The sequence below is a fragment of the Bidens hawaiensis genome, unplaced genomic scaffold, assembly GCF_021521415.1.
Source record: "Bidens hawaiensis isolate Kalapana, Puna unplaced genomic scaffold, B.hawaiensis_p1.1 tig00027567_1, whole genome shotgun sequence".
Classification (NCBI taxonomy): domain Eukaryota; kingdom Viridiplantae; phylum Streptophyta; class Magnoliopsida; order Asterales; family Asteraceae; genus Bidens; species Bidens hawaiensis.
The window spans coordinates 180,446-200,106 of NW_027494468.1; the positions used below are offsets into that span (position 1 = coordinate 180,446).

Consider the following 19,661-nt stretch of genomic DNA (forward strand, 5'->3'; position numbering starts at 1 on the left):
TTTATAATGTCGAGTATTCAGAAGTAGAAATAGATGACACAATGCCTATTCAAGTAAAATTAATATGTAATTATAGATAAATCAATGCTACTTATAATTTTATTATATGTGTGTTGTTTATTATTGTTTATTATTTTAGTTGATTTTAATTTAATTTTTGTACGGAAGTTTTTTAAATTTAATACATTACTATTAACCTTTTCATCATTGTATTGTTGCAACAAATTTTTTTGTTTGTATGAATATTTGTCCATTCCTTATTTAAGTTGATTATAATTTTATTATATGTACAGAATGTGTTTGTGTAGTTTACGTAAATTCAAAATTCAAACCCAACACATTTCTTGGAAGCTGAAAAGTCTGACACAAAAATACACCCTTTGTGTAGTATGCGTAAATTTTTCCACCACTTTACTTCCCTGAACGTGGATATATTTCAATTTGTGGTAGATTCAATTGCCATTTATTGCCAAAACATACCCAAACTCAACACCACTCACCCATCTGCAAGACCTGTACATAACCATTTGTCTCAATCATATGCTTGACCTCATGCTCCAAGTCTACTATCATTGTGGTGACCCGAGCACACACGCCATACTTCTGAAGGCTTAACTTGTTTCCGCTATGCAATACCTTACCCCGCGTCCCTCGTCTATTCTAATCGATTTTTTAGTTTCAACAATAAGATTTTACAAACCCATCCAAATCGACTATATTTTAATTTGCATATTTTATTTCTTTTACTTACACAAACCCGTGGTTACTATCGATATTTAATTTTCAATCAAATAAATTTTATTTAAAAAAATGACTTCAAACCAATCCAAATAATTCATTATCTCTATCAGTATTATTATTATTAAAGTTATTATTATTATTATTATCAATATTATTATTGTTATTATTATTATCATTACCATTATTAGTGATATTTCTGTGACTAGTACCATCGTCAGCACTACTATTAATATGATAATTATTCTTTCAAAAAAAATATATTTAAAGTAAAATATTTTGTTTCAAACAAGTCTTAAGCCTTTGAGACTATTTTTCATTCAATAAGTCAAGTAATCTGACAAACATTTTTTTTTCCTAGGTCGCTCGCCAAAATAAAATATATGTCTTTATGATTAAAATTTCATAAAATTTGCAAGTCTTAGCGATAGCTAAAAAAACTTTTCCTAAATAAAATAGAACAAATCTTATTTCACCATGAAATATAAAAGAATCACGATTTACAACCGATTTTAGTAAATTAAGATTATCCCTTCCTTTCTTTTCCCTTCGTTAACGCCAATGAATTTCGGCTAAGATATCATGGCACCACCTCCCACGTCAACTTTCATACCACTGACACTTCAGAAGACAAACGTCGCAAGCTGCATTTTCTTTTCTTTAATTTCTCCTTCACGCATTTTTCGGACTTACCCAAAGTGAATATTATCCACTTCTTTAAAATATTGTTACGTAGTTTATTTCGATTGTTCATTGATCTTTTATCTATATTCGTTTGTATTTTACGAAACGTAAATTCATACATCATTCTTATTCACTTTATTAAATCAGTTTACGCTTGTTATTTCAAATCCCGTGGTCTATGACCATTTTTTCATAAACGTAACCGCTAAGTGGAAATTGGGACTATGAACATGTATGTGTACATAGCTACCTAATAGAAACCGTATTTTCATTTAATTTCTACATTTGAATATCTATGACCGACTCTCTTTAAATAAATTCGTTTACTTTGAACCGGAACTGTGTCGCATGTACATGCTAAGTTTATGTTATTTTTATTTTTCACACGAATTGCTTTGGTAATTTTTGTTCTCTTTCCACTCAATGTTTTTATTTGAATTAATTCGTTATTTTTAATCCCAAACCAATGACTTATTTTAATTTCGAGGTTTCAACTACTTACTTTGATAAACTCAAGGTTACTATTGGAACTTTTCATTCACAAACTGAATGGATTTTAATATTGTGATAATAGAATTTCGTTTATCCGTTTTATTTCAAATTATTAATTTATATTTTGTAATTGTCACTTTATTTCATCTTAATGTTACCGTTAATTGCGTTGCAATTCATTCGGAGATTTTCATTTGTTAAACATTTTGATATTTTGACAATTAAAAGTTTCGTTTATCTAATCTATTCTCGAACCAAATGCGCTATCGAATTACATATTCATATTACGTTGGTTAAATGCTATGTTTACATACCCCATTATTTCAATTACGTGATGCAATGTTCATAATTTTGATGTTTTTGTTCATTATATTCATTACCTCGTTTATTTCGTTTTCAACATCGTTTACTTGGTTTAGACACGATGATTTTATTTACTTAACTTAGTGTTTTGCGTTGTCCTAGGCATGAAGAGTCTACCAATGTGTCTTGTAATGTTTTTACCCCTTTAATTCATTATTTTTTTTATTTCAACGTCTTATATGAGAATTTTATTTATCTAATGTTTATGTCTTAAAACCACACAATAGGGCGAGTTATGTGGACCATCCGACGATAGAGATAATTATGGGTCTACACGTAATTATCAAGGTCCTGCATAAAAAATATAATAAGTCCGGTTGTGTGAAATAACTCGGAACTTGAAATGATTTTGGGGAACGGGATAAATACAATATGATAAGGGCATGGTGGATACGCCGCTGGTACATCCTATATATAAGTTTCATTGTCATATTTTCTATTTGTGGCGTTCTTTCAGGTCATCCAAAAGTCGGTGTTATCTTATTTTGATCATGTATGTATAATATGTTAAAATTTCTAACAACTCCGTATATTAGTTGTTCTCTTTTAAAATATTGATTTTTATTTTTATTTCGGGACAAAATTTCTAAAAGTTGTAAGTCCTGAAACATTCGTTACTTCTCATACCCAAAAATCCAACCCTTTTTAAATTTTCGGTTTTATTTATAAATGTATCATGTATGTATAAATATAAATATATATTTCAAGTTTCTTCTCATGTATATTTACTATGTTCGTTAATTGACACGTTTTGTTGTTCCGATGTGATCGTACCATTCTTTTAGTATCTATACAATATTCTCGATAGTTCAAGTTATCGATCGTTCATTTTCTTTACAAAACTCCGGCATTTAAAAGTTTACTTTAGCGAGTTCCGAACTATCCGGGTATAATACAAACATAATTCCAAATCATTAACTTTTATTTCATTTATATAACATTTAAAAAAGTTCAAGGTTTAACTCATAAACATATTCTAAATTCTATTTAAAAGAAATATAAAATGGATTTTTGGCACAAGTATTACCATCAAGGTTTTATAATTTTAGTATAGACAGAAAGTTACAAACTGGTTTTTTTGACACAAGTATTACCAACAAGGTTTTATTATTCAAATGGATTTTTGAAAACCAACTGTAAATGCAAAATTGCAAACTTGAAATAAAACGAAAATTCTAAACTTGCAGTAGCGAAGCTTGGACATACATGTTAAGGGGGCCGCACTCAATATGTATAAAAAAATTCATAGACTACAGGGGGCGGGCTCAAATTTCAGTCGGAAACGGGTGAATTTATACCATGTATAAAAATTTTCGGCTGAAAAATGATAAATTTACAATGCTGAGCGAAAAAAAGGAGGCCGCGCTCAAAATTCGATCGAAAACGGGTAAATTAACATTATGTATAAAAATTTTCGGGCAAAAGTGGATAAATTTACACTATCGAGCAAAAAACCAGGGGGCGGGCTCAAAATTTCAGTTGAAAACGGGTAAATTTACACCATGTGTAAAAAATTTCGGCCGAAAAATGATAACTTTACATTAACGGACGAAAGAACGGAGGGGGCCGGGGCCACCCTAGCCCCAACTTAAGCTACGCCCCTGCAAACTTGTACATATCAATTCAAGAAATCGATAAGTACAAGAATAAAAGCAATCAAATGCTTAATTGTGTAATCTAATATGAAATTAACAACCCCAACAAGGATTGGTGATGATGGAGGAGCACGACGAGCGCCTCTTTCTTAAATGTGATCAATGAGCGTTCTTAAGTCCATGAGAGCCTAAATTGTGTATAGGAAATCCAAAGCAGAGATGCCTAATAGAAGTCCAGTATCGAAAATAAGAACAAGGCCTAAGTGAGAAAAAATATAGAACATGATTATAAAATTGGTAAAGGAAGATATATTTTTAACCTACCTGACGCCTTGAAAGTTAGTGATTCGCAAACTAACGGATGGAAGACCACTGATGCCTTGAAAGTTAGTGATTCGCAAACTAACGGATGGAAGACCACTATGATGAATCCTTTAGGTGAATTGCACCATTATCAATGCACTTACGAGCGTATTAATTTGTTGATAAGCAACAAAGCTTATTCTATGTTTAACTAGATGCCAAGACCGATCAAATGCACATGTCAAACATGATCCTAAACACACACTTAAACAAGTCAGCTTCCTAAAACGACTTATCACTACCCAAGTCAATTTGTTCAAAATATATTTTAACCTGAATTAATTTAACATATTTTAGGAAGACGTTTTTGCCCGCACTTATCTTGCTCGAAACCGTTTCCGACCTTATCCATTTTTATTTTATTTTTTGCCATAGAGGTATCATATTTATTTTAATCCTCTAACTTAAATTTCTCTTGAACGACAAATTTGTACTCTACAAAAATTTTGTCCACTATAGGACTTGAACCATTACAATCTGGAAGAGACTCCAACTTAACAAACACCTTGATACCATTAGATTACAAACTCAAGGTTTGCCATTACAACTTGACTATTTGCATGATTTAAACACATAAATACATGTAATTTTAATCAACAACATTGGAGTTTAGATAAATAATTAAGGTTGTAAACGAACCAAATCAAACTGAACAAGAGTTTGTTCATGTTCATTCGTTAAGCTTTTAGCTGACAAACAAATGTTTCATGAACAAGTAAATCGAATAAATTTTTTGCTCATGTTTGTTCATTAAGAAACCGAACTTGTTCGCGAACTGTTTACGAACACAAACGAACAAGTACAAACAATGTTTTATTTGATTTGACCATTCAATTCGCCAACAATTCTGTTGATTTTTTTAACATCCATATTCATATTTAGTTTTTACATGTAAATATCTAAATGTGAATGTTAATCAATAAATACTACTATATATACTTTTGCTTTTAATAAATCTATATGATAAAAATTAGATTAGCCACAAAAAATATTTAAACCTTTAATGAACGGAAGTAAACAAATACAAACTGATCTAAATGAACACGTTATCAAATGTTCACAAACACAATTGAACGAACATAGTTTTTGTTTGTGTTCACTCATTTAGTAAATCAAACAAATTTCTTTGTTCATTTTCGTTACTTTATTAAACGGACGGCCATTAACAAACTTCCTATAGAACAGTCACGGATAGTTTACCAAACATTCGAATTCATTTACTTTTTTTCCGAAACAACCAACAGATAAAAGCTCGACTATCGGGGAAACCCAATGACAAAAGACGATCCCATACGTGATACGTCTGTGATCACAAACAATACAGGATAGCCCAAATCTTTCATATTCTAATTTTGGAAAAAAACATGCTACCTAAACACCCAATATAGTAGAAATAGGTTAAAATTAGATTCGAATTTGAGACCACCTTAATAATGTGTTATTTCACACAAGAAGAAGAATGCTCCGGTGGTTGACTTCTGAGTGAGATGTATTTGAACAGCATTAAAACGCGGTGGGTCGGAAAGATTTCATAAATCATAATATTAATAATATTGTTATTATAATAATTTAGAGACAAAATACTTTCTCTCTTGTACGCAAAGATCCCCAGAAATCGAGAAGAGAGAGAAAATAAAATAAAATAAAATAAAAATCATCATCATTTTTGCTTATTCATTAATAATCCTCCTGTGATTTTATTATATGAGGAGTCGTTGCAATCATCACCCTCGCGTTCCATGATTTGAAATCAAACAAATTCAATTCAACCGGATCTATCAGGTAGCCGGTTAATTATGCTGTCGTTACAGCCCGATCTAAGGCAACTTCAGCACCACCAACAGCAAGCTGCTAGGGTTTCCTATAATAATAATAATAATGGCGATCATCATCATGTATTGTCCACCGAATTCGATCCTTCGTCGGCGGCTGCTAGCGTTACTCTCAAATTGTCTCAAGGAGGAGCTGACATTCGTGAAGGTTTGATTTCAGTTTCAATTTTACGGTGTAGATAGATCGTATGATGATTGATTAATACCTAGGGTTTATGTGTAAGTAGTTTCAAATTAGGGTTTTCAAAGTTGAATTAGAGTACTGGAATTTGCTGCATGCCCTAGATGATTAATTGTGCCTTTTGTTTTTATATGTTTGAAACACATTTTGTTGGTTGTTGACCAAATGTGATTACTTAAGATGCTGATCAATTTGCATATTATTAGCTTGAAAGCTGAAGATAATGCTTACGTATTAGAGCCGCTGAATATAATGTTTGGCTTGACTGGAAGTTTGATTTAGGCTTTTGTAACTCAGGAATTAGTAGGGGGAATATCCGGTTATTGTTTTGTGTCTGAGCTGATCAATTATTCAATTGTGGCTTTGTTTTGTTTCTAGTGGATCACAAGTTGGTTCAATTCTGTTTGTCCTTATACCTTTAATAAGTTTGGAACACAATTTGACCAAATTTTGGGCAATGTGATTACCTGAAGATAATTAGATTACTGTGGGCAAAGCATTAGGCTTTTCTTTTGTGTATATGGCTTTGAAGCTGAAGATAATGTTTACATGTTACAGCTGATGAAGATACGCTCATGTCCCTTGCTCATCACAAGTACAAATCTGGGGACTTTAGACAGGCATTAGATCATAGCAAGATTGTATATGACAGAAACCCTACGCGAACAGATAATCTTCTTCTTTTGGGGGCAATATATTATCAGGTTGGTTACACATGAGTTATGCATGCAGCTTTCTAGTTTAACGCATGGTTCTCACAAAAGTTTTGCTTACTGTTGTTGTAGCTACATGACTTTGATATGTGCATTGCAAAGAATGAAGAAGCCCTTCTCATTGATAGAAATTTTGCAGAGTGTTATGGGAATATGGCAAATGCATGGAAGGTGAAAACTCAAAACTTTGTTTATGAAATTTTGGTGCATCTTTTATTTATCCATCCTCGAGCGTTGTGTAAAGTGTTAAATGCATTATTTATGTGTACAGGAAAAGGGGAATATTGATGTTGCTATCCGATTTTATTTAGTTGCAATCGAGGTATGTTGACATTCTAGTTATATTTGTACTGAACTTAGTAGATTTTGAAACAAGTTATAACATGATAAATTCGAAAGGTATATCCGTATAGGGATATGTTAGTTATTATGACAATTAATAGGCCAAGGGATCTACCAGTAACCGCCTCGCACATCAGGCATCAATTTTAAAACCAAGGACTGACCCTCGCGAGAGGAGAACATAGGATAATAAAAGTTAGGGAAATATAAAGCTTAATTATAACACACTTGATACATAGTTTAAACATAAAAACATAGTTAGAAGTTGGAACTCACTTAAACATTCTTAAAAAAACATGAATGATAGTTTCTAATCAATAATCATCATAACCGGGCACGGTTTTATCTCTCTCAACATCACTTAACTCAACATCTGATCAAAACATTAACTATTAAAATTAATGCATCTGAATATAGTATACTAAACTGATGGTTAAATAATAACATAAGCCGATGGCTAAAAAATACAGAAGAAGAACACAACGGTTAGAAAGCTTGAAGCCTTGAATCTTGAACCAGTTAGAAAAATATAGTAAAAGTCGGCTAGACGCTTAGACAGCTGGACTGAATGAACTGACTACCAAGTAAAAAACTTGAAGATGGTAAGTTAGAATTTTAAAATAAGAATAGAAGATAACTTTGAATTGAAAGAGATAAGAATGATGAATATTTAATTTATATTTTGCAAATTGTAAATCGTACAACGTTAGTATTGTTTTAGAGATGGGCCCCAACTGTAATCAGACGGCTTGATGCTCCCTTTCTCAACGGATTATATATATAAACAATGATATAGTTTTTGCAAACATATATGGTCTGTTCCCAAGTTCAATTTAGTAAGAGAAGAAAAGAAAGGAAATTTTTTCTTTTAATTTTCTTTCCCCTTTTCCCTTTCCTTTCTTTCTTTCCATTTATTTCCAAATTGGAAAGAAAACATTTCCATCCAACTTAGGGGGGGGGGGGGGTGTTTGGGATTCCTTATTTTACCTCCTTATACCTTTTTTAAGGCATAATGTATAAGTTACAAAGTTGTAACTTATACCTTATACACTCACAAAACCTAACTTTCCCAAACACCTTATAACTTATAACCCATAAGTTATAAGCTATAAGGAGCTAAAATAAGGAATCCCAAACACCCCCTTACTCTTTATTTCTCCTTATTTTCCTTCTATCTGCTTTGTTTTCTTACGTTTAATGAAGTCAGGAACACAATTTTCTCCAATTTCATTTCTTTTCTTTCTTTAACAAAACCTCTAGAACACAACAATCTTTTTCTTTCCTTCCATTTCATTTCTTTTCCATCAATAAATGAACTCGGGAACACAGCGATAGGGGAAAAAACCTTATATTACAGCATTATATTATGGTAAAATATGTTAGCTTTCTTTTTTTGCTTAATGCTTATTTCTGCAAGTATGATCAACGCAGCTTCGTCCCAATTTTGCGGATGCATGGTCAAACTTAGGAAGTGCTTATATGCGGAAAGGAAGGTTAACTGAAGCTACTCAATGCTGTCGTCAAGCTCTTTCATTGAACCCTAGATTGGTCAGAAATTTAAAACCAATCTATATTTTTGATTTATTGTGTAATTCTTCTTAACAAATATAGTTATTTTGTCTGTTTCTATAGGTTGATGCTCATAGCAACCTTGGGAACTTGATGAAAGCTCAAGGATTAGTTCAACAAGTAAGAAAATTTGACCAGCATGTTGTAATTGTGTTTAATATGGCTGGCTGAAAGATGTCATTTTTTGTAATATGTTAACTGTGCTTAACAGGCATACAATTGCTATGTGGAGGCCCTTCGAATTCAACCAACTTTTGCCATTGCTTGGTCTAATCTTGCTGGCCTTTTCATGGAGTCTGGTGATCTCAATAGGGCACTCCAGTATTACAAGGTATATATGCTCAATGCTCTGTTGCTTCTAAGTTCTAATGGTTCTTCTTCTTAAGCTGATCATTATGTCAAATGTATATCGTGTACTCTTTGGACTAATTTACTCATGGATGCGGGCCTTCACATTGCAGGAGGCGGTCAAGCTTAAACCGACTTTTTCTGATGCCTATTTGAACCTGGGAAATGTTTACAAGGTGAAGCTTTTGTTGATTTTTTCTAGCATTTTTTGGCTGATATAAACGTTAAGAGAAGTTATAATTAAGTAGGTTTATTTTGCATTTTTAGGCTTTGGGAATGGCTCCAGAAGCTATTGTATGTTATCAGCATGCTCTTCAGTCTAAACCCGATTATGCCATGGCTTTTGGTGAGTAATAAATTATATCATTATAATTTTTATGTTCTACATGAATAAAAATTCATTCTCTGTTGTACTTTGGTATCTTTCAGGTAATTTAGCTAGCATATATTATGAGCAAGGTAACTTGGAGATGGCAATCAGCCATTATAGGCAGGCTATTGCCCGTGATACTGGATTTTTGGAAGCATATAATAATTTGGTGTGTTTGTTTCTCGTCTATAGTTATTAATTTTGGTTTTGTTTGCGTATGTATGTTTCTTAATATATTATGTTTACAGGGAAATGCACTTAAGGATGCTGGAAAAGTTGAAGAAGCCATTCATTGCTACCGTGTATGTTATATTGATATCAACTTATTTTTATCATTTTCCATTGATATAATACTATTATTTTTCTGTGAAGCTGTTCATTGACTTAGAGCTGACTGTATTTAACTTTTTGCAATTTAGCAATGTCTTTCTTTGCAACCTAGCCATCCTCAAGCTCTCACTAATCTTGGAAACATATACATGGAATGGTATGTTTTAACATACAGGCTGATTTATGATATCATATTATAATATATATGTTAAATGTTTCTAAGGAGAAGTTTTTGATTCTTAGGAATATGATGACGGCTGCTGCACAATGCTACAAGGCAACTTTAACTGTAACCACAGGATTGTCTGCCCCTTTTAACAATCTTGCAATAATCTACAAACAACAGGTAACAGATTTTTCCATTAGGATTTTGGTTAAAATTTGTAAGATTATTTTTTATGGTCTAAATAACTTACAAATATGTGATATAACAAACAGGGTAATTATGCGGATGCTATATCTTGCTACAATGAGGTTCTTAGGATCGATCCACTGGCAGCTGACGGTCTTGTTAATCGTGGAAACACTTACAAGGAGATTGGAAGAGTTAATGAAGCAATTCAAGACTACTCACATGCTATTGTTATACGCCCAAATATGGCTGAAGCTCATGCAAACTTGGCTTCAGCTTATAAAGACAGGTACTTTTAGGTTCATACTTGTTTCTTGTCATTTTGGAACAAATTTTAACATTAAAATTTTTGTTTTGTAGCGGACATGTGGAAGCAGCTATTAAAAGCTACAGGCAAGCATTGGCCATACGCCCTGACTTCCCCGAAGCAACTTGTAATCTGCTGCATACGTTACAGGTATTAGGTTTTAACAGTTTTTCGGATCATCGAGTCTTTTTCTTTGTCTTTTTTTTGGAGAATGTTTTTACTGTGTTTGTTCATATACTACTTGCTAATTGGACATTGCTGAGACTTGGTCCTTTTTGTTTTCTCTTTTCCTAGTGTGTATGTGACTGGGATGACAGGAAAAGAATGTTTATTGAAGTGGAAAGCATACTTCGAAGACAGATCAAGGTTTTAACCGTGTCATCTTGAAATTACTTATTTTCAGTAACCCGTTTGTGTACACTTGTAGCATAGCTCTAACCCTTAATGAGCTCATTATTTCTACCCAGATGTCTGTTATTCCAAGTGTCCAACCTTTCCATGCAATTGCATATCCGCTTGATCCAATGCTTGCGCTTGAAATCAGGTATGTGTGTAGTTTACATTAGTTGTAACTTGGAATTATGAATGACTAAGTTTCTGATTTGTTTTCTTTTTGTAGTCACAAGTATGCGTCACACTGTTCTGTCATTGCAAGCCGTTTTTCTCTTCCTGCTTTCAACCATCCTCTTCCATTGAAGATAAAAACTACAGGGGGTAATAATCGGCTGAAAATTGGGTATGTATCTATATAGGATTTAGTTCCTTTGGATCTAAATTAAGAGATGGCTTACTGAAATACGTGTTGCTGCCTGTGTAGATATGTCAGCAGTGATTTTGGAAACCATCCACTGTCACATTTGATGGGATCAGTATTTGGCATGCATAATAGAGAAAACGTTGAGGTTCACTACTCCACTATTCTAAAGTTTATTTTTTTATGATTTTAGATTTAAATTCTGGGTTGAGATAAAAACATGTTTGAAATTTAGGTATTCTGCTATGCTTTGAGTCCAAATGATGGGAGTGAATGGAGGCTCCGTATTCAGTCTGAAGCAGAACACTTTAAGGACTTGTCAGCAATGACTTCTGATATGATTGCCAAACTGATTAACGAAGATCAAATACAAATACTTATCAACCTCAATGGTTATACCAAGGTATGCTTTAACTTAACCGCCATGTCATCAGTTTCCAGTTTTCATCTATCTTACATTTTTCATAATGTCATTTCAGGGAGCTAGAAATGAAATATTTGCTCTGCAGCCTGCTCCCATTCAGGTCTCATATATGGGATTCCCGGGTACAACTGGCGCTAGCTACATACAGTATCTGGTCACAGATGAAGTAAGAGACTTTTTCTATATTGTTGTTGTTATTATTATTATTATTATTATTATTATAATTTTGTGTACCTTATTTTTAACTGAAATATAAATCCTATGTTGCAGTTTGTATCTCCAACTAGGTTTGCTCATATTTATTCTGAGAAGCTTGTGCATCTTCCTCATTGTTACTTTGTAAACGACTACAAACAGGTAGCTATTTGAGTACCAAAATTATTCAAAATGTTCATATAGATTTCTTCATTTTATAAAATACTCACTAATTATGTTATTGTGGTTGGTTTCAGAAAAATCTTGATGTGCTGGATCCAAACTGTCAACCAAAGCGGTCAGCTTATGGATTGCCCGAGAACAAATTTATATTTGGTTGCTTTAATCAGCTTTACAAGATGGATCCCGAAATCTTTATGACTTGGTATGATATCAGTTTGTGAATTACTGAAGTTTGACAATTGCATATCACAAGTTTTTGAGCACTTAAGTTGATGTTTCAGGTGCAATATTTTAAAGCGTGTTCCGAATAGTGCACTTTGGCTTTTGAGATTCCCAGCTGCTGGTGAAATGAGACTTCGTGCCTGTATGCGTTTTTTAATTTTTGATTTTCATATTCTATTATATGCATGTGTATGAAATTGTAATTGTGTTATAATTTTATGTTCGCTACCGCAGATGCTGCCGCGCAGGGAGTGCAACCGGACCAAATTATTTTCACTGATGTTGCTATGAAAAATGAACACATCAGACGCAGTTCTTTAGCAGATCTATGCCTTGACACGTATGTCATTTATTTATTTTTTAATATATACATGGGAATCGTGAGACGGGTGTCAATCGTGTCGGGTTGGCGGGTTGAGTTTTTTTAACCTGAGCACAGCCAATTTATATTTTGAAGTGTCAAAAACATCAACCCCAACCTGCACACACTTAAAATCGTGTAACCCGAACACAATCTGGTTAACCCGTTTATCAAAACGGGTTGGCGGGTAATAATAAAGCAGTAAACATGTTAACCATGTCGTTAAAAATGGTTTAAATGGGTCATAAACAGGTTAGCACTTAGCCGGTCAACCTGTCAACTAATCATGACCCATTCTTCAATAAATGGGTTGATTTGGTAGCTTTTTTTAGTTAAATGGGTTTGTTTGGGTACAAATTGAACAATAAGTCAAAATCTTATGAAACTAGCTAACTTAGAACAGATCCAAATGGGCCAGAACCACCCACCACTAGCTAACTTATTATGCTGTTTTGAGTAGACCTTTATGCAACGCGCATACAACGGGCACTGATGTCCTTTGGGCTGGTCTGCCAATGGTGACTCTCCCCCTCGAGAAAATGGCAACTCGAGTTGCGGGTTCACTCTGCTTAGCCACTGGAGTCGGTGAGGATATGATTGTCAACAGGTTAATGGCTCAATTTCTTAACAAAATATAGAAGTTGTAATTATGATTTTTAGGTTTTCGTTTTAATTGACCTTTGTCCTTTTTGTATATGAAGCATGAAGGAATATGAAGATAGGGCGGTGTATTTAGCTTTAAACCGGTCAAAGCTTCAAGAGTTGACCAACAAACTTAAACTAACGCGCCTTAGTTGCCCTCTGTTTGACACGTCCCGCTGGGTAAGCTATTTTGGTTCTTGATAGTGGAATATGTTATACATGTTTTTGGTGAAATATTTGTTGATGTGGATGTGAATTTGCAGGTGAAGAATCTTGAAAGGTCATACTTCAAGATGTGGAATCTGCACTGTTCGGGGCAACAACCACAGCACTTTAAAGTGTTTGAGAATGACTCAGAGTATCCTTATGATCATTAATGGTAGGTGAAGGAGGGTGTGTTGTGAGTAAGAAGATAATGTATATCATTGTTATATTGTGGTTTTTTAGGACGACGTGGACACCTAGTATTTAAAAGTTGGTTTGTTGTGTACGTATGCAAGGAGTTATATGAGATGGTTAACTCGTATCTTAATCAAAGTACCTGTTCTGATTGTTGGTGGAAGTGAAGCCCGTATATGTCTTGCCTTTTGCATCAAGCTTTATAATGTTTTGGTTGTTTTCGGTGCCTACCAATGTGTTGACTGTCATCACCACATCTACTTATTAAAGGGTTATTGCTTGTGTCGAGGCAAAACTGAGTGTATCTGTGTTCTTTATATCAAAACGATAGTATTCTGGTTTGGTGAAACATTATCTAAAAGAGAAGCTGTTGTTTGATGCATACACAAATTAAGGGAAAAGCATTGGAGAGGTAACGCACGTTCCTCGAATACAAATGGCGATTTTCGTAACACATCAAAATGTTACAAGTTGTACAAGTGTCACTGAAGGGTTTCTAAAATTGATTGATGCAAAATCAAAATGAAGTTGCCAACTGTTGTTAACAGGTGATTGATAAGGTTGAAGGATTTACTGATGATAATCAAAGGTTGTTACTGATAGCAATTCTCAATCTGAAGGAGTGAAAGTTTATGATCATAACATTAACATACCAATAAAGGACTTGGTGTTGATAGGTGGATGCATAATGAAATGCTGACAAGTTGCTGCTATTGGCAATTTATCAACATTAGCACCGAAGGATCCGCATTTGCTGACGGTAACAAGCTAATGATGAACATGGTTTTAATGTTAAACTAAGGGTGTGCTTGGTACGGGATAATGAAATAGGCGAGAGAATGCACTATATAAAGGAATCAAATGGATTATTACCATTCCATTATCATGTTTGGTTAACCTTTAAGAATTGAAAGAATTATTGCTTTATTATGTTTGGTAGGCACGAAAAGACGCAAGAATAAAATACATATGACAAAAATACCATTGCCTTAAAATAAATAAAATTTACTAAAATAAAAAAAAGAGTAATGGTGGTGGTGGCGATGCCAGGGGTGATGGCAATGATGGTGGTGGCAGTGACATGGTGGTGATGGTTAGGTGGCGCTGGCGGTGGCGGCAACGACGGCGACATTGATCGTCAAGTGATAGCGGCAATGGTGGTTTCTGCGGTGGTGAAGGCGTTGGTGGTGGTCACTATGGGGTAGGGAAGAGCAAATTCGGTACCGGTTGAATAGTTTTGATGTGTGTAGAGGGAATAAGATTTCTTGTATAATCAACAATTCTATTTCATTAACCACCAAACACGTTCTTCACTCCTTCACCATGGTTAATTCCATATCACCTATCATGTCTTTCATGTGTATCAAACAGTATCTAATTGTCTTTACTTTCTTTATAACAACTCACTTAAACACACATGCACCCTCTTAACATACTTTTAAGTTTTGTCATGGGTCTAGGACTCTCAACCATTTAGGGACAAACACCCTCTAACACACTTTGATCCCGTTAGGTTGCAAGCCCTTTCATAAGAAAGTAAAAACATAAGTTGTTGCTTAAGTTAACTTTTTGTTGTAAGCCAAGTTTTGCCAAGTAACTTCCTAAGACTGAATATACTACAAATTATGAAGACCAAGTTGCTAATCTAAGCAATTTGATACTGTTAAAGACTTCCCACTAAAAAGAAAGATTGGTTTACTTATTTTTGTAGTTGCAACCTTTGTAATGATATCTTAGATTATTTTTTAACTTAGGAATCATTATAAATTCAATGTAATAAATATTTATTTAATGTTAAACGACAGAATCATTGCTTTATTATGTTTGATAGGGAAAAAAAGACGCAAAAACGAAATACAAATGACAAAAATATCACTGTCTTAAAATAAATAAGATTTACTAAATTAAACTTCAATAATTTCATTTTTATTATTATTGTTACTTTTGCTAAAAGTAAAGAAAAAAATGTTTTTCCTTCTTTCCTTTTCTCCGGTGTGGGGGTGGGGGTGGGGGTGGGGGGTGGTAGGGTGGTGTGGGCTATTTCATCGGTTTTAATCAACCTTCTATACTGGGAATTCAATTCCATCTCTTGTTGAACCAAATATGCAATATCGTGTGATTTAAATTCCAGTTTCTTTGAACTCCTAAGAATTATGTGAAACAAACGCACAACATGTACACATGAAGATTTGAAAAAGATGGATACGACCATGACCTTGTCCAATAAGATATACTAATGTTTGTTCCATTCAAAACTGCAAAATGAACCATGATAGCCTTTTTGAAAGGCATATGTTATTCCCACATCACGTAGATTATTTGGACATCATATGCGCATGTACGGCTCGTATAGAGGCTATACAAGCCGTATGGGTGCAAAATTTTGTCATTTTGTGTTGGAGAGTTTGTGTTGGAAAGTGTTAGGTGTTTGAAGCTATACGGCTTGTATAGGGGAGGGGCTATACGACCCATATAGACTGGAAAAACTGCCATCCATACATTAGTTAGTCATGTGAGGGCTATAAGACTCGTATAGCCCATATATGAACCATATAGAATTATTAACACACCATGGGGGTGGTGTTTGAATATAACGACCCTTTTGAAATATAGAAGGTATTGTTGATGTTTAGAAAAATAAAAGAGAGATATCGGTTTAACAATATGACATGTTCTCATACATCACTCGAGAAACCATGTCTGAACGATCTGAAAGACGGGCATACTTTATTAGTGAACTCAAGACGTGTAGAAGGGGCTATTTGACACAATTTAATGATTTAGTCAAATGAAAAAGTTCATAAGCCTCTACCAAATTAGAAGATGATACACTATTATCACAAATTAATGATTTAGCAAAAATGACCCACTCTTTCCCAACTCCATAAAAAACCAGAGACTTGTGAGCTAGAGGCTAATCAAGATTTCATCTAGAAAATCTTGGTTTTGGTTACGAATAAGGCTCAAAACCGAGCCAACTCATGTACGATTTAGAATTTTTAAACTATATATCATGAATTTAGAAATGTGTAAACGACAAATCATAATCTAACAAAAACTGACACATCAAAATATAATAAAACCAACCACGAATTCAAACCAATAACCAATTTATACGGTTTTAAAAGGGGCTATTTGACAACCTTTGCACCAATAAATGCCGAGTACGAGAATGTGGTGATGGGTCAAGGAGAGACAAACTAAGGGGTAAAAGAGGCACGTAAAAGAAAGATTTGCTGACTCATAGATTCAAAGAACCAAACAGCGTCTCAAGTACTCATGACCCAGTGGTCCGGTCCAGATTGGGAAGAGCTGAACCGCACCTGAGGCTGTCGGGTCGGGTATCCTGGAAGAGCGTTGTTTATTTGATTTGAGAGCTGGGCAAGGAAGCAGGTTGGTTAAGAATGGCGAGTAAAGTACTGATGGTGAGAGAGAATCCTCCTTATCTTATTATTAGGGTTTTCAACTCTCTCTTAAATTATTATTATTATTATTAACTGTTAACCAATTTGGGTTTAATTAGGTTGCAGAGAAGCCCAGTATCGCTCTTTCAATCGCTACAGCACTCTCTGGTGGTCGTGTAATCCTTCTTCTTCTTCTTCTTCTATCTCTATCTCCTGTTGCTTCATTCTAATTCCTACTAGTCATTGCCTGCCACTAGTCTAGAGTTTTCTTCTACTTCTAATTTCAATACAACCAGTAGAGTTAGAATCTTTGATTTATTACAGATGTCATCACGAAGGGGTAGTACTGAGGTTCACGAATTTGATGGCACGTTTCTAGGATATCGAGTGCAATACAAAGTGACATCAGTGATCGGCCATGTTTTCAGGTTTACTTTCCTTTAAACCATCATATCATATGTGCTCAATTATAAATTTATATTTCTTTCTTTCTTTTTGTGCACATCTAGTGTAGATTTTCCACCAACTTATCAAGACTGGGCAGCTACAGATCCTCTTAGTCTTTTTCAAGCTCCAGTTGTCAAATCAGAATCAAATCCAAAGGTCCCACCTCCTTGTAATTTTTTCAGTTATTTTACACAATTGTTTCTCTTTATATTTATTTAACCACCTCTCCAAAACCTTCATTTTAACTATAACAAGGCTCATATTCGCCAACATTTAAACCGAGAGGCACGCGGCTGTGAAGATTTGGTACTATGGTTGGACTGTGACCGTGAAGGAGAAAATATATGCTTTGAAGGTATTCTTTTGTTATAACTGCACATGTGGCTTCTGTAGGTCTATTCAAGTGTTTTGATTTTCTCAAGTTACATTTTTCTTGAATCCAGTTATTGAGTGCACGGGATTTAAACCCAATGATGGTAGAAGAATTCATCGTGCACGGTTTTCTTCTGTAACCGAGAAAGATATTACACAAGCTATGAAGAATCTTGTTCAGCCCAATAAAGATGAGGCGTTGGCTGTAGATGCACGCCAAGAAATAGATTTGAAAGTTGGAGTCGCGTTTACACGGTTTCAAACGACTTATTTTCAAGGGAAATATGGAAATCTTGATTCTAGAGTTATCTCGTATGTGCTCTAACTCATCCTTTTAGTTTGGTGGAAAGTTCGTTTATGCTCTAACTCAAACAAAGCTGAAATCAACTTCATCGTTTACGCCTACAACTATGTAGCTAAAAGAAGACAGCAGATACGTACCCGACCACCTTTGCTGTGTAAGTTTGTAATTTTAAAAAGTAGGTTTAACAGGGGAAAATCTTAATAACAAAGCTTAATACTTGTTTATAATTAGTTGTACATTTTTATAAAATATAAGTAAATATAGCTTAGTACTTTGGTTTAAGGTATTGGCTTGCAATTAAATTACCTTTTTATATGAATTTAATTCAAGAAGTTGAGTACAATTAAACTAATTCAATCAAAAACTACTCAAAATCATTAGTAGCAAAAATTACTGATTCAAAATTTTCAGAATTAAGTTCTTAATGTAGGATTTCCATGATTATTAAAGTTCAAAGTAAAAATAAATTTTAAGAAACAAAAAGATCAAAATTAGTGCATATGTGTATGTATGAGACTAGAAGAGTGCCCGCGCGATGCAGCAGGAAACACATACTTTTAGTAATCATGTAACAAATTTATAGGTGTTTATTATTTCGTTTGAAACTGTGAGACCGTTCATGAGTTTGGTTTCACAGTTGAAACCAGAGCTTACTGTAAATAGTGAAATGCTAATTTTAATTATGTACTTATTTAATATTAGATATGTTTTATAATATATATTAGATATTATTAAAAGATAGTTAAACAATGTTTTATTTAATACGATTAAACGTGCTATTACAATTTTAATTTAGCCAAATTTCCATTATGGTTTTTGTAATATTTATTCTTGTTATGGTTTTGTCTTCTATTTATTCTAATAAGGTTTATCATTTATGTGACCAAAGTTATCTTTGTTCATATTATGATTCTTTTAAGTAATTTATAAGTTGGCGCTTAGTTTGAAGTGAATGTATAGACAAATTAATAATTCTTATTTTAAACTCAATTTATTATCGAAGCACAAACTACATAGGAAACTAATCATTGGTAATGGTTCGGTTTAGTTGGGTTTAATTTAAAACAGTTCAGTTTGGGTCTTCGACAACAAAAAAAAACGTGTAGTTGGCTCATGGTTTAATTTAAAACCATCAAAATCGAACCATAAACACTTTTACAAAAAATGTTTTTTTTTACTTCGAAAACTATAACAATATTATACTCAAATTAAAGATAATAAAATGCTCGTTTTTATGATGTCATTTATTCTAGAAAATATTAACGTATGAAAAAGTTATAACCGTTTAAAAATCGTGGGGGGTAGTTAGGCTAAAAGTGAAAATAAAAAAATATATATGTAAAATATTAAGGATTAATATTGTAATTTTGGGGAT

General features: G+C 33.6%; 2 protein-coding genes across 2 annotated transcripts; both read left to right on the forward strand.

Annotated features, from left to right (window-relative positions):
* Positions 1–6,018: 6,018 nt before the first annotated feature.
* Positions 6,019–14,030, forward strand: LOC143575649 (putative UDP-N-acetylglucosamine--peptide N-acetylglucosaminyltransferase SEC). The gene is made up of 28 exons (XM_077059961.1): positions 6,019–6,215; positions 6,807–6,952; positions 7,034–7,132; positions 7,233–7,283; positions 8,735–8,851; positions 8,936–8,992; positions 9,084–9,203; positions 9,334–9,396; positions 9,488–9,566; positions 9,650–9,759; positions 9,839–9,892; positions 10,010–10,077; positions 10,164–10,266; positions 10,359–10,561; positions 10,633–10,729; positions 10,874–10,945; positions 11,047–11,123; positions 11,199–11,315; positions 11,397–11,481; positions 11,569–11,736; positions 11,813–11,923; positions 12,028–12,114; positions 12,210–12,337; positions 12,417–12,499; positions 12,592–12,697; positions 13,179–13,325; positions 13,420–13,540; positions 13,624–14,030. Exons 1-28 carry the CDS (start codon positions 6,032–6,034, stop codon positions 13,735–13,737), a joined length of 2,967 nt encoding a protein of 988 aa, XP_076916076.1. The 5' UTR covers positions 6,019–6,031; the 3' UTR covers positions 13,738–14,030.
* Positions 14,031–17,133: 3,103 nt separating this feature from the next.
* Positions 17,134–18,323, forward strand: LOC143575653 (DNA topoisomerase 3-beta-like). Its single transcript, XM_077059963.1, has 6 exons — positions 17,134–17,184; positions 17,283–17,339; positions 17,488–17,591; positions 17,673–17,766; positions 17,866–17,965; positions 18,054–18,323. Exons 1-6 carry the CDS (start codon positions 17,164–17,166, stop codon positions 18,305–18,307), a joined length of 630 nt encoding a protein of 209 aa, XP_076916078.1. The 5' UTR covers positions 17,134–17,163; the 3' UTR covers positions 18,308–18,323.
* Positions 18,324–19,661: the final 1,338 nt, after the last annotated feature.

What these genes read in the sequence shown, in the direction of transcription:
- LOC143575653 (XM_077059963.1), top strand. Translation starts at nt 17,164, where the DNA reads ATGGCGAGTAAAGTACTGATG. An exon ending in AATCAGAATCAAATCCAAAG is followed by an intron (nt 17,767 to 17,865) that starts GTCCCACCTCCT and finishes AACTATAACAAG; the next exon opens with GCTCATATTCGCCAACATTT. An exon ending in AGAAAATATATGCTTTGAAG is followed by an intron (nt 17,966 to 18,053) that starts GTATTCTTTTGT and finishes TCTTGAATCCAG; the next exon opens with TTATTGAGTGCACGGGATTT.
- LOC143575649 (XM_077059961.1), top strand. Translation starts at nt 6,032, where the DNA reads ATGCTGTCGTTACAGCCCGATCTAAGGCAACTTCAGCACCACCAACAG. An exon ending in AAGCCATTCATTGCTACCGT is followed by an intron (nt 9,893 to 10,009) that starts GTATGTTATATT and finishes TTTGCAATTTAG; the next exon opens with CAATGTCTTTCTTTGCAACC. An exon ending in TGTTTGACACGTCCCGCTGG is followed by an intron (nt 13,541 to 13,623) that starts GTAAGCTATTTT and finishes GTGAATTTGCAG; the next exon opens with GTGAAGAATCTTGAAAGGTC.